General features: G+C 37.6%; 1 protein-coding gene across 3 annotated transcripts in view; it reads right to left on the reverse strand.

Moving 5' to 3' along the window:
* The window catches only part of LOC127697757 (contactin-associated protein like 5-3), an 826,357-nt gene that overhangs the window by 259,800 nt on the left and 550,624 nt on the right, over positions 1 to 15,933 (reverse strand). For all 3 annotated transcript variants that reach the window (XM_052201048.1, XM_052201047.1, XM_052201046.1), the window contains exon 13: positions 13,449 to 13,649. In XM_052201048.1, coding sequence (XP_052057008.1) covers positions 13,449 to 13,649 — 201 coding nt within the window. The remainder of the gene's footprint in view (positions 1 to 13,448; positions 13,650 to 15,933) is intronic.

Consider the following 15,933-nt stretch of genomic DNA (forward strand, 5'->3'; position numbering starts at 1 on the left):
AAGAAGTACCTTAAGAAATGTTCAACATTATTTGTCATTAGGGAAATGCAAATCTAAACAACCCTAAGATTTCACCTCACACCAGTCAGAATGGCTAGGTTTAAAAACTCAGGAGACAGCAGGTGTTGGCAAGGATGTGAAGAAAGAGGAACATTTTCTACTGCTGGTGGGATTGTAAGATGGTACAACCACTCTGGAAATCAGTTTGTCCATTCCTCAGAAAACTGGCATGACACTTCTGGAGGACCCTGCTATACCACTCCTAGGCATATACCCAGAGAACTCCCCAGCATGCAATAAGGACACATGCTCCAATATGTTCATAGCAGACTTATTTAAAATAGCCAGAAGGTGGAAAGAACTCTGATGTCCCTCAATAGAGGAATGGATACAGAAAATGTCATATATTTACACAATGGAATACTATTCAGCAATTAAAAACAGTGAATTCATAAAATTTTTAAGCAAATGGTTGGAACTGGAACCTAAGTGAGGTAACCCAGTCAAAAAAGAATACACATGGAATGCAATCACTGATAAGTGGATATTAATTAGCCCAGAAGCTCTGAATACTCAAGACACAATTAGCATATCAAATGATTCCCAATAAGAAGGAAGGAGAGGGCCTGATCCTGGAAAAGTTTGATCTGGCATTGTAGGGGAGTACCAGGACAGAGAAAAGGGAGGGGGGTGATGGAGAATGGGTGGAGAGAAGAGGGCTCATGGGACATATGGGGAGGGAGGAACCGGCAAAGGGGAAAGCATTTGCAATGTGAACAAAAAATATAGAAAATTTAAAAAGAGAGAGAGAGAGAGATGTAGAATTTGCAGTTTGCCCAGCTGGTTTTCAGTCTTATTTTGGTACAGTATTTTTTTTCCTTTTGCATACTTTCCTCACATTGGGAATATAAATGAATATTCTTTGCCATATATGTTGAAAGTATGTGACCAGATTTTCATTTTTATTTTACAGGAGATTACAACTAAGAGATCACATGAGTCACAGAAGAACCTTTAAACATTAGACTTTAAACCACGCTGATATTGTGATAGACTATGGTGGGGTGAATTTGGATTAAATGCACGTTGCATTATGATATGGCTACAAGCCTATGGGGAGCATTGCATAATAAAGGGCAATTATTTGAATAAAAATGCCCACCTTAGCTCCATGGGCAGTGATAGTTTTAAGAGGTGTGGTCTAGTTCAATGTACTGTGTCAATCATGGTAGTCTCTGATTTTCAGACGCTGTGTATCTCTCTTACTGCTGCCTGTAATTGGAGAACACTTGGCTCCTCTTGCTCTGAGAATGCCTGCATGCTGCTAAGGTCCCTATCATGAATATAATTACTATAGCTTGGAATTCTAAATGAGCTCTAGTTAAATGTTTTGCTTTGCGAATATGGCTGTGGTCATGATGTCTCTTCAGAGCAATACAATCCTAAGACATGTTCCTGCAATCTTTCTGGCTCCTCTTTAGCAGAGTTTCCTGAGGCAGGAAGAGAATATTTAAATGGAGACATATCAATGAAAATTGAGTGTTCTATTTTATTTCTCACTCTCTGCATATTGTGTACTTGTGGGTCTTTATATTAGATCCTGTCTAATTCAGGAGAAAGAAAACTTTCCTAATGATGATTAAGTAGAACACTGAACTGTGGATTGATCAACACAATGTCGTTAGGAGTTTTTCTATTTGCTACTTTCCTTTAGCAGAAGAGTAGTGTTTGGTTATCTTCTAGGTCCATGACCTACCTAATCTTAGGTTCTTGGCTACCAGGTCGATATTTGGAATAGGTTCTATCTTATGCAGTGAGGCTTAAATGCAGTAGATAAAGTTGGTTATTTCTGAAACACTTATGCCACTATTGCATCCGTATATCATGTAGGCAGATCACCATTGTAGATTCAGTGTTTGTAACTGGCATGGTGTTTACTTTACTCTTCTGGTAGCATTTAGTGTACTTTTGAGTATCATGAACACTAATTAGTACAGATAGAGGCCCTAGGTTAGCACCAGCTCAGCTTCTCCTTGTTCATTGAGATACATAGCTGTTGTCTTCTGGTAAGAGGCCATAATATCAGTTTATAAAGAGAAAACAAAAACGACTAGCAATAGCCTGAGTTATTTATAGGTTTCTATTGGGCACCTTTGACCAACAACTAAATGGATGTAATCTATTCCTGGCATTGTAGTTTTAAATGGTATTGAGAGGTAGCTACTTGCAGTATTGCCTCCCTCATTGTTTTATGATTCATTTATGCTTCTTTCAAAAATGTGTATATTTTAAGATGCTTCTACTGTAGTAAATTTCCATATGATCCCTTAAATGTCCTGTACTTTTAACATCCCTTTCTCAAATTCCTTCCTTTACTCTCACTCTAATGTTGTAATAGTTGATTAGGATTGTCAATTTCATTTGATTAAGAAATGTTAATAACATTAGTTAGGCACATGTATGAATGTGGATGTGAGGGAATTTCCAGACAGTATTAAATGAGAGGTAAAGGAAGATTCACTTGGTATACTTAACACTATCATATAAACTGGAGTCTTGCAATAAAGGAAAGAGACAAGAGAGAAACCAGGAGTGCCGGCATTCTCCCTGATCTGCTTGTAGGTCCGTGAATAGGTTAGTAAGTAGTCATATGTTCCATTCCCACTGATATTTTTCCTGTTTGTTATCTCAAACCATGTGCCTTCTGTCATTTAATTACTTCTGGTAATTGTGTTCAGCTACAGAGTGTTGATCTCCAGAGACAAGAGTAACTAAAACCTTAAGAAATAATTTTCCCGAGGAACACACCTCCACTGCTGGTGGGGTTGCAAATTGGTACAACCACTCTGGAAATCAGTCTGGCGGTTCCTTCGAAAACTGGGCAACTCAATTCCAGAAGATCCTGCTATACCACTTCTGGGCATATACCCAGAGGATTCCCCACCATGTAATAAGGATACATGCTCTACTGTGTCCATAGCAGCCCTATTTATAATTGCCAGATGCTGGAAAGAACCCAGGTATCCCGCAACAGAAGAGTGGATGCAAAAAATGTGGTATATCTACACAATGGAGTACTATTCAGCCATTAGAAACAATGAATTCATGAAATTCTTAGGCAAATGGATGGAGCTAGAGAACATCATACTAAGTGGGGTAACCCAGACTCAAAAGGTGAATCATGGTATGCACTCACTAATCAGTGGTTATTAACCTAGAAAACTGGAATACCCAAAACATAATCCACACATCAAATGAGGTACAAGAAGAAAGGAGGAGTGGCCACTTGTTCTGGAAAGACTCAGTGAAACAGTATTCAGCAAAACCAGAATGGGGAAGTGGGAAGGAGTGGGTGGGAGGACAGGGGAAGAGAAGGGGACTTACGGGACTTTCGGGGAGTCGGGGGCTAGAAAAGGGGAAATCATTTGAAATGTAAATAAATTATATTGAATAAAAAAATTAAAAAAAAAGAAATAATTTTCTTGCATTATTATTATTATTATTATTATTATTAAAGATTAGTTGTTTGTAGCACTTGGGATTGAACCCAGAGCCACATGCAGGTTAGGCAAATGTTCTACCATGAAGCTGAACATGTTTCTCTATTTCTCTTAATTATCTTGATAGCAGACCCAAACTTTTCTTGCTCAATCATTATTACTATATGTTTGTTTTCTGAGGAGGTAGGGTGCATAGATAAAGCAAAAGTATTATTTATGACATAAATATATACTATGTATCATTGGCTGAATTGTCTCAAAAAATAAGGGTTTTAAGGCTCGGTTTTACCAATACTTTGAGTAAATATTGCGACAACTATTGAGTAAATACTGTGACAAGAAGGTAATCAACTCCGTCATACAGTTTAACTCAGACTGTTTGGTTAGTGTAGACATAAGAGCCATGATAGAAAAGGCACTTGGGGAACATGTACTGTAATCTCTAGTGCTAATAGGAAGAAGCATAAGGCTGATAAAATGGAAATAACTTGTTCAAAGTCACAGAGAGTCAAAGACATAGAGAGTCAAAGACAGAGAATCTTACAGGCCAGCAGTTTTTATACCAGCAGTTTTAAGTGGTTGTCTGCCTGTGACCATCATGGAAGCAGGCTTGACCACGTGGAGTTGCTTAGTCACTGCTCTTGTCTCTATCACATACATGAGATAACTGATGCCTGTTAGAGGGGAAGGAATATTCAACTTATTCAACAACTACTCAGTAAGTTTATCACCATTCTAAGTACAATTCTAGGCATTTGGAAGTCAAAAATTAGATAACACAAATATCCATTATCTACATCTCATCTTCTATTACTCAGAGCAAAACAAAACATCAATAAATGGGAAGAAAATGCCTGTAGTGATATCTATACAGACTATAAACCTTGGATAAAGCAGTAAAGTATAATAGAATAGAATTCTAGATAATATATAAAATTCAAGGTGAGGGCTATATAACAAAAGATACCCAAGCACAGAAATAAAAGTTGAACTTGTAAGAAGAGTGAAACATACTGCTCTGGTGGAATTAATAGACTAATCTTATCAAGAGACAGAGACAGACGTGGGGCAATGTAGAGTTGGTCTGTGGGAGAATGGGCCAATACAGTTTCCTACAGTCCGAATACTGCAGGTCATATAGAAAATGTCAATGTATTTCTTTCAAGAAACTGGGAAGAATCTAAAACCCAGTTTTACAATGTAATTTTTAAAATATTATTTGTCTTCAAGTGTGGAGGTGGGATATAGCTTTGTACAAGAAAGGATGTAAATATATTGTACCAAACAACTCTGGGGAGAGGGAGGTTTCAGGGCAGGTTGCATCAGTGGAGTAAAAAACAAGCTAAGCTTAAGCATACATTGCCATACTCACTGGGGAATAGAAATGAAGAAAAGGTTCTAGGTTTTGAACTGAAATTCAGCAAATGAGTGTGTCACTTACTCACATAATATATGTAACTACAATAATGAATTTGTATGGTTAATTGGAGTCAGAAGAGAACCTCTATTTATCTCAACAATTCTTCTAGAATTAGATGAGCCATATTTATAAGTAAAGTATAGTTAGATTGTATGCCATTAAGCTAAGTGGTGTTAAACTCCAAAGCTAAATTCTCTCGTAGAGATTGATTGGGGTCCTGTGACTCTCTGTTGGTTGCTAATGGCAATTATATTCACTGTATTCACTGAGAAATATGAAGAAGTTATTGGATGAAGTAATGAGACCATCTTTTAAATCAACCACCTCAAGGCACAGCATGTGCCCCATTAACTGTCACTAAATCACAGAAGAAGAGATCATAATGGGTCTGAGGACATGGCTCAGTAGAATATATCTCTACAAGCACAAAATCCTCAGATCATTTATCAGTTCCCAGGTGGTACAAGTGTGGAATGTGAGAATGTGGGAGGAAGAGGGGGGCATCATCTTCAGCTATTTGACACCTTCAAGGACAAGCATTGAAACATGAGACCACACCAACAAACAATAACAAATCCCAGAAACCACAAGTTACAAGTTTGTAAGTACAGGACAGAATAGCTAAGATCAGTTGTATGATTGCAAATTTAATGTTTTTTTCCTGATACTGTCTTTGTATTTTAGGACTGGAAAGTTGCATTTTCCTCTGCAGGCATATTTAATATAAAGTAAATATATTAGTTTGGGTTTTATTGTTGTTCTTGTTTGTTTGTTTGTTTGTTTGTTTTGTCTTGTTTTCTGCTATGGAGAGACCCCACGACCAATACAACTTTTGTAAAAGAAAACATCGAGTTGCAGATGCCTAAGAGATTCAATAGTTCCATTCATTTTCATCATGGTGGGAAGCATGGTATTGTGCAGGCAGACTTCATTCTGGAGTAGCCAAAAGTTCTACATCTTGATCTGAATGCAGCCAGAAGGAGGCTCTTTAAACTGGGTAGAATTTAAGAATCTGGATCTCAAAGACCAACCTCACACTGATACACTAACTCCAAGAAGGCCACACCTACTCTCAAAAGGCCACAGGCCCTAAAATTGCCAGCAGCTATGGGTCAAGCATTTAAATATAAACCTATGGGGGATCTCAACTACATTCTATCACAATGTAGTGAGAAAAATGTTGATTATGTCTTGTAATGGGTCTGGGTTTTGGTGTTCCTGCAATAACCATCAGCCATTTAAATGATTAGTGATCAAAACAGCAACTTAAATGTATATCTATTAAAGTTACATACCTTTTAGCTATGTATCCATATGTGTGGCTTAGAATAGGTGGTTAGTTTTCTTATTAATCCACTGCCTTCTATTCTGACTTTCTGCCTCGAGCAAATCATCAAGAATTTATTATCAGAGGAATATTAAGTGGTTTCCATACACAGTTGGATACACTACTTAGATTGATGCTCAGCCTTTAGGTTTATTTCTAAATTCTCTCTCTCTCTCTCTCTCTCTCTCTCTCTCTCTCTCTCTCTCTCTCTCTCTCTCTCTCTCTCTCTCTTCTCCTTCTCTCGTTCTTTCTCTCTCTCCTTCTCCCTCTCTCTCTCTCTCTCTCTCTCTCTCTCTCTCTCTCTCTCTCTCTCTCTCTCTGTGATCATGTGGCAAACCTGTAGGAGTCTATCCTTCCCACTCTTCCTTTGGGCCCCAGAGAAGCAAATTAAGATGTCAGGCTTGTTAGGCAGTTCATTTACTTGCTGAGCCACCTCAATGGCATACGTCTCTCTGTTTAAAAATTTATAAGAAAATCCTAGAAAGTTCTTCTATTTAAGTTTCTAAAACAGACATATGGGGGGTCATACTGAATTATAATTGGATCATCAATATCTGAGGATATTTCAAAGACTTTGAACTGGAATAAGAGAAACATAAGTCCTGAGTTTCTTCTTTTATTTGTTGGATTATCTGAAGTTAGTGCATAAATAAAAAATATATATGATCCTATATAAAACCTTTCTTGTACTTTTTCAATTAGGATTACATAACATATGTATCTCATCTTCCATATGGGCCAAGGAAATGACTGACTTTGTGGAATCAGAAAGAGGTATAGAGAATGCTTCATTTCTTACAATCTAGGTAATAAATGTGAAACTGAGAGACCCCAACTAAATAATTTTAGACCCCAGAAATTATCCTAGCACTGAGTCACAGAGTAACTTGCCTTTCTGCCCTAAGCTTGAGACCATTACCCTCAAGATTATCCAAAGATAGCTGACCCTCTTCTAGGAACTAGCTCACTACCTTCTTGACACATCTGATGACTGGCCCAATGTTTAACTATACAGTGCCCCAAGAATGTTTGCTCCAGATAATCTCTAACCTTCCTTAAGGCATAAACTATTGCCTGACTTGCTCATTCTGTACATCCTGTCCCATGCATGCTTTGTCCTCCACCCCTTGCCTTGTGATTTTTCCCCTTTAAATACCCCTGACTTCAATTGCTCAGGGTCCCACAGTCCTCTACCTTTATGGTGTATGGCTGTGGACCCCAGGGCTCTGGAATAAAAATCCTCTTGGTTATTACATCAAGACCATTTCTTGTGAGTGATTTGGGTGTCACCTTCTGAGGTGTGGGGTGCTGGGGTGCCCACAGTTTTTTTCAGGTCTTACAAAACAATTCTACTAGCCTGACTTTGAACTTCAAGACTCTGAACTTCTGAGTTCATGAAGCTCAGCAAATATTGTTCATGTAAAAGCCATGAGAGAGCCATGCTTCTGAGATCTGAAACACATGAGTGACTGAGGCCACTTCTAACAGCCAGTATCAACTGCCAATATATTACACATGTGAATGGCAGAACCATTAGATGACTCCCACCCCTGAGTACAGGAGATGAGGAATGTTCTAACTTGTATATCAGAGTTGATGGTTACATAGTAACCATGTAATCATGTTGACAACGAGAACAGGTCATTCTTTTCTTTGAATAACTAAGATTTCTTACCAGTTTCCTTCTCTTCTGAAGCTTTTTTTTCTTTCTCGTTTTGGTTTTTTGTGATAGGTTGGACACATTAGTTTCAAGTGAAACAGAAGTGTATGTGGTCCCCAGCACCTAGATGCTATAAGGACATAGATCAATCACTTTACAAACTATTATTCTGTCAATAATAATAATAAGCATTGTGTACTTCCCCAGCATTTGGGGGAGTGGTTTGAACCTGGGTCTAGCTACTATTTCTCAGCCTTTGAAGCCCTGGCCCATTGTTCTTCAAAGAACCTATAGCTTCTTGTGAATACCTCCAAGCCACTAGCTAACACCTGAGCTAGCCTGGGACAAAGCGCTGAGATCAAAGTAAAGTCCTTTGATCTGCCAGACCTACAGTTTACAGAATCAAGCAGGCTACCTACAGAGCAGTGCTGAACAGTGGAGCCAGCAGCTGCATGGAGCAGACTTTTGACTTTGAGAGGAGGGTCTCACCCCAAAAGCTTAATTTGTGAGACCCCAAATAAAGTTTAGTCTTGACCAACAAATCAATTCTCGACTTCATGTTTTTCCCTTGTGACCCTGTTTCCTATCCTCACCTTTCCTTCCAGGGAACTCAAACCGTTCATATGTAGCCCCAGGCACCTAGTAATAATAATAATAATAATAATAACACTCTTATAAGCTACAAAAAGGATTTAGTGAAATAATGTGTTTGAAAAGCCTAGCAAGGACCAAGTTCTCAGGGCTTTAAACTTAATATTACTATCAGTGATGCATCATTTGTAGAAAATATGGATTGTTTTATGGATTTTTATTGGAAACAAATTATAAATAATCAGCATTTTATTTTAATTTAATTGAGATAGACTATCATGTAGCTCAAGCTAGCTTCACACTCAGTGTATAAAAAAAGTTGAATTTAAACTCAGAATCTTTCTGAATCTAGAACACGTGGTTTGTGGTTACTGACATGTATCACAGTTCTGGGTTCATAATTAACATTTTTAAAAAGAAAATACTACACTCTTATTTTGCATTCTGAATATTATGTCATTAATTTTTAATTTGGAAACAAAAGCCAAGTGTTTTATTATGAAATGTTTGCATCATTTCTCTTTGCTCATATTTTCCTCAATTATATTCTGTTATTTCTTGTGTTTCTGTCCTCTAGTCCTTTTATTAGCCCCACATATCTTAATTTGAATTCTGTATACACAATACAAATGTGCATACATATATTCACATTTATTACATGATAAAACACCATTGCCTATATAACGATCATTTTCTTTATGTATTCATCTGTTGATTGGCACCTAGTCTACTTCCATATCTTGGCTGGAGCAAATAATATTGCAGAGAATATGGATATCTACAAAATAACTTCAAGTATCTACGTGGATATCAACACATATCTATAATGGGCTCCATTAGAACTTTTAGGAACATATTCACAGTATAAAAATAGATGTAAGTTCTATTGGTTTTCATTCAGAATCTCTATACTAGTCTCTATTGTATCTGCAACAAAGAATAATGAATGGAAAACACCAACAAAAGGTGGGAAACTACACACTAGAAAAAGCAAGAAATTAATATTTTTTCAACAAACCAAAAAGAAGAGACACACACAAATATAACTCCAACTCTAATAACAAAAATAACAGGAAGCAACAATCATTTCTTGTTAATATCTCTTAGTATCAATGGACTCAATTGCCAAATAAAAAGACATAGATTAACACACTGGATACATAAGCAGGACCCAACATTTTGCTGCATACAGAAAACTCACCTCAGGCACAAATACAGACACTACCTCAGCTGGAAAACAATTTTCCAAGCAAATGGTCCCAAGAAACAAGCTGGTATAGCCATTTTTAATATTGAATAAAATCAACTTTCAACCAGAAGTAATCAAAAAAGATAAGGAAGGACACTTCATACTAATCAAAGGAAAGATCTACCAAAGATGAATTATCAATTCTGAACATATATGCTCCAAATAAAAAAGAACCCACATTCATAAAGAAAATTTACTAAAACTCAAAGCACACATTGCACCCCACACAATAATTGTAGTAAACTTCAATGCCCCACTCTTATTAATTGACAGATCATGGAAACAGAAGCTTAACAGAGAAACAGTGAAGCTAACAGAAGTTATGAACCAAATGGATTTAACAGGTATCTATAGAACATTTTATCCTAAAACAAAAGAATGTAATTTTTGAGCACCTCATGGTACCTTCTCCAAAACTGAACATGTCATGGTCACAAAACAGACCTCAGCAGATCTAAGAAGACTGAAATGATTCCTTGCACCCTATCAGATCACCATGGACTAAGGCTGGTCTTCAATAACAACAACAACAACAACAAAAAAAAACCAGAAAGGCCACATAACACATGGAAACTGAACAACATTCTATTCAATGATAACTTGGTCAAGGAAGACATAAAGAAAGAAATTAAAGACTTTTTAGAATTTAATGGAAACAAAGGCACAACATACCCAAATATATGGGACATAATAAAAACAGTGCTAAGGGGAAAACTCATAGCTTTGAGTGCCTCCAAAAAGAAACTGGAAAGAGCATACACTAACAGTTTAACAGCACAGCTGAAGGATTGAGAACTAAAAGAAGCATATACACCCAAGAGGAGTAGAAGTCAGGAAATAAACTCAAGTTTGAAATCAACCAAGTAAAAATGAAAAGAACTATACAAAGAATCAATCAATCTAGGAGTTGGTTCTTTGAAAAAAACCAACAAGAGAGATAAACCCTTAGCCAAATTAACCAGAGAGCACAGAGACAGTACCAAAAATCTACACTTGTCTTTTGCAAACCTAAACCCAGTAAACACAAGACAATTGAATTAGGACGATAATGCATGTACACACTTTTTGACAGGAACTAGAGATATACATTGCTCAGCAACTAAAAGTGCCACTCTGCCAGAGGACCAGAGTGCTGTTTCTAAGCACTCAGGTAGAGTGGCTCAAAACAGAATGATTTCAGTGATGGGGCTGGCATGGTCTAACACATCTAATCTCCAAGGGCAGTGTGTGTGTGTGTGTGTGTGTGTTTGTGTGCGCGCACACACTCACACGAGCAATTAAATGGAATGCCATAAACTAATGTACATGAAGGTTTAATTCTTTTCGGAAAGTCCAAAAGTTAAAATGGATACAATTTTATTTATTTGTAGGAACTCAAATACTGAAAATGACAAGGAAGTGAAAAGAAGTCATTTCCTTGCGTGAGACATCAAGGGCTTACAGTGGTAAGTGTGCTCAGGTTAATCATGACAAGAACACAAGGAAACAGACATTGAACCTTGTAGGGCAGTTATCAGCACTGAGATGAAACAAAAGGAACAGAGAAGGAGCACTGATTTCATGAGCCTGACAAACATGGATGATTCCTGTTGACTTCACAGTGATAGTGCGCAGTCATCAAAAAAAAAAAAAAAAAGGTCCATCTCCATCATTTTCTGTTCTGGATGCTGTGCTTAAGAAGGCAAGGAGGCATGCAATCTATTGGAAAAAGATTTCCAATTCAAAAAGTTAAATATTCTATATAAATATATTGGTGTTTAAAGTGTTAAGTGACAGGTATCTGGGAAATTCATTTAGGAGGAATGATGTCTACCCTAAAGATTCTAGATTAGTTAAACAGTGCAGTGTATTGAATTTGATGTCTCTTGCTCAATCTTTACTGAAAATTTTGTCTATATTGTTCCACAGCCACTCTAAACTTCAAATGATAAGCACTAGGTTACCGAACTATAATGGAATATGATGGATACTATTTCTTGAAAAACTGATAATTTCGTAGCCTTTAATATAAGTTAATATGTGCAGAAATGAATACCTCCATATGATCTTTGTGGCCTACATAGTCAAACTCACCCCTCAGGAGGAAGAGTTATACAAATCTTAATGAGTACAAGGCTAGCTTGGTATATGCATGGAGTTTCAGGCAAGACAGGATGATGTAAACTTTAGTGTGTAAAACCTGTTTTGACATTTTATGACATAAAAAAATGGAAAATTCTAGCTGAATGATATGATTCCCCCCTCTCTGCTTACTAAACCTCTAGGATAGGAGCGTTAACTGATTTTTTTCCCTGCTGTCTCAGACCCATCTTTTTTTGGCCACCATGCATTCCATGATTTATGAGCTTCAAACCATGAACTAACAGAAATCCCTATTCTAGATGTTTTGTTAAGTCTTTCATCACTAAAGCAAGTAAGGTAGCTAGTGCACAAGCAATAAGCAATCATTCCTTCCCCATAAAAACTAGGCTCATGGAAACATAAGATTTAACCACGTGTTTATTTTTTTTCTGTAATCAAACTTTAGAGATAGGCATTAGCTCCATAGGACAAAAGCTTCCCATGCATTGACCAAAGCCCTGAGTCAGCACTACAGAAAAACAACAGGCATGGTTGAGCACACCTCTATAACCTGAAACCCAGAGTTCGAGGCAGAATAGTCAGAAGTTCAAAGTCATTCTCAGCTACATAGTGAGTTCAAAACAAATGGGTCCTACATGATAACCTTTGTCTTAATAACTAATAAATTCACTAAAAGTGAAAATATTCTTTTAGCATCATATCTGCTGAAGTCTCTCTTTTTCAGACAACATAAATTCTGTGAATACAGTGCTTATTTTGCTTGGTCTCATTTCCTAGTGTTTCCTCCTTAGATATCCTTTGTTCTAGACATAACTCATCACTCTTGTGTGTATGTATGGGATGCTCTATACCTTCAGATGCCATCTTCCATTTCACCAGTACCCATTTCTCATTACTACATTTTCCATGTCTATTTCAAATGTCTAGTCTACAAACACTATTTCTAATTAAAAAAAAAAAAACTTCATTTTCAAAACTCTTTAGGATATATATTGTTAGGGTGCTGTTCTGAGAAACAAGTATAGATACTACAGACAGTGCCTGGATACCAAGTCAATACTCATGTCTTTCTTTATCTCATACCACTTGACAAAGCAGTATGAGCAAGTGCACTGTAGCCCATTTCTTATCAAATATACCTTTCTTTTAATGTGTTAGTTAGACTTTCTATTACTGTGATAAAATACCAAGACTTAACAAAACATGGGAAGGAAAGCTTATTATTTGCAAACAGCATTCCGTTATGCAGAGAAGTTAAGAGCAGGACTGCAGGAAATAAAGCAGAGGCCATGTAGGAACACTGCTTACTGATTTGCTACAACATTCTTTCTCAGATTAATTTTCATGTTGTTTATTGTTATTGTTTTAGTTTGGTTTTTGTTGCTGGTGATGGATTTTTTGTTTGTTTTAATATATACCTCAGGACCACCTTCTCAGTGGCAGTACCACACATAGTAGGCTGAGCACCCCACATCTGTCACTAAGAAAATTTTCATTTGAAGACATTTTTTTAAATTGAGGCCTCCACTTCTCAAATGATGATAGCTTGTGTCAGGAAAAATATAGCCAGGATATTGGCTTGTGAGTTTCAACATAGCATGAAGAAGGGTTGACTTTACCTGGTGTGTTAAGCAGGCGGGATCTCTTGCAGTAGTATGTCACCTCCTGTTCACAGTGCTCTGAGCTATCAATCAGAGCCTCCAGTTGCTCCACACTTCCACCATAGTTTAAGGTCATCACATAAGGCTTCTCAGGGTTGGAGCCCTGGACCCGAGTCATCTCTGTGCTATTGTGCTGAACTGTCATCCAGACCTTGTCCTCTGCACAGATAACAATGCAAAGTAGGAGAAATTAGAAGAAATCCAAGGAAGAATACATAAATAGTCACTCAACATACAAAGGAGTTTCTCCCTGAGTACTCTATAAAGACAATGGTATAAAAGCATTTTGTACCTTAGAGAAGGAATAGAGACTTTCATTCCACTAGGGTTATACCTGAGATAAATAAGAGGCCAATAATTGTAGAGGTTTTGCTTATGAATATTTATTGTGAATGTTTTTAAATTATATAATTAATGTCACTTATTAATTTAAATGAACAAATACAGTCTTTTTTTTTATTATTCGATATAATTTATTTACATTTCAAATGATTTCCCCTTTTCTAGCCCCCCCACTCCCCGAAAGTCCCGCAAGCCCCCTTCTCTTCCCCTGTCCTCCCACCCACCCCTTCCCACTTCCCCGTTCTGGTTTTGCTGAATACTGTTTCACTGAGTCTTTCCAGAACCAGGGGCCACTCCTCCTTTCTTCTTGTACCTCATTTGATGTGTGGATTATGTTTTGGGTATTCCAGTTTTCTAGGTTAATATCCACTTATTAGTGAGTGCATACCATGATTCACCTTTTGAGTCTGGGTTACCTCACTTAGTATGATATTCTCTAGCTCCATCCATTTGCCTAAGAATTTCATGAATTCATTGTTTCTAATGGCTGAATAGTACTCCATTGTGTAGATATACCACATTTTTTGCATCCACTCTTCTGTTGAGGGATACCTGGGTTCTTTCCAGCATCTGGCAATTACAAATAGGGCTGCTATGAACATAGTAGAACATGTATCCTTATTACATGGTGGGGAGTCTTCTGGGTATATGCCCAGGAGTGGTATAGCAGGATCTTCTGGAAGTAAAGTGCCCAGTTTTCGGAGGAACCGCCAGACTGATTTCCAGAGTGGTTGTACCAATTTGCAACCCCACCAGCTGTGGAGGAGTGTTCCTCTTTCTCCACACCCTCTCCAACACCTGCTGTCTCCTGAATTTTTAATCTTAGCCATTCTGACTGGTGTAAGATGAAATCTTAGGGTTGTTTTGATTTGCATTTCCCTAATGACTAATGAAGTTGAGCATTTTTTAAGATGCTTCTCCGCCATCCGAAGTTCTTCAGGTGAGAATTCTTTGTTTAACTCTGTACCCCATTTTTTAATAGGGTTGTTTGGTTTTCTGGAGTCTAACTTCTTGAGTTCTTTATATATATTGGATATTAGCCCTCTATCTGATGTAGGATTGGTGAAGATCTTTTCCCAATTTGTTGGTTGCCGATTTGTCCTCTTGATGGTGTCCTTTGCCTTACAGAAACTTTGTAATTTTATGAGGTCCCATTTGTCAATTCTTGCTCTTAGAGCATACGCTATTGGTGTTCTGTTCAGAAACTTTCTCCCTGTACCGATGTCCTCAAGGGTCTTCCCCAGTTTTTTTTCTATTAGCTTCAGAGTGTCTGGCTTTATGTGGAGGTCCTTGATCCATTTGGATTTGAGCTTAGTACAAGGAGACAAGGATAGATCAATTCGCATTCTTCTGCATGCTGACCTCCAGTTGAACCAGCACCATTTGTTGAAAAGGCTATCTTTTTTCCATTGGATGTTTTCAGCCTCTTTGTCGAGGATCAAGTGGCCATAGGTGTGTGGGTTCATTTCTGGATCTTCAATCCTGTTCCATTGATCCTCCTGTCTGTCACTGTACCAATACCATGCAGTTTTTAACACTATTGCTCTGTAGTATTGCTTGAGGTCAGGGATACTGATTCCCCCAGATTTCCTTTTGTTGCTGAGAATAGTTTTAGCTATCCTGGGTTTTTTGTTGTTCCAGATGAATTTGATAATTGCTCTTTCTAGCTCTGTGAAGAATTGAGTTGGGATTTTGATGGGTATTGCATTGAATCTGTATAGTGCTTTAGGCAAAATGGCCATTTTAACTATATTGATTCTGCCGATCCATGAGCATGGGAGGTTTTCCCATTTTTTGAGGTCTTCTTCCATTTCCTTCTTCAGAGTCTTGAAGTTCTTGTCATACAGATCTTTCACATGTTTGGTAAGAGTCACCCCAAGATACTTTATACTGTTTGTGGCTATTGTGAAGGGGGTCATTTCCCTAATTTCTTTCTCAGCCTGCTTATCCTTTGAGTATAGGAAGGCCACTGATTTGCTTGAGTTGACTTTATAACCTGCCACTTTGCTGAAGTTGTTTATCAGCTGTAGGAGCTCTCTAGTGGAGTTCTTTGGGTCACTTAGGTAGACGATCATGTCGTCTGCAAATAATGATAGTTTGA

Source organism: Apodemus sylvaticus, chromosome 12, assembly GCF_947179515.1.
Source record: "Apodemus sylvaticus chromosome 12, mApoSyl1.1, whole genome shotgun sequence".
Taxonomy (NCBI): domain Eukaryota; kingdom Metazoa; phylum Chordata; class Mammalia; order Rodentia; family Muridae; genus Apodemus; species Apodemus sylvaticus.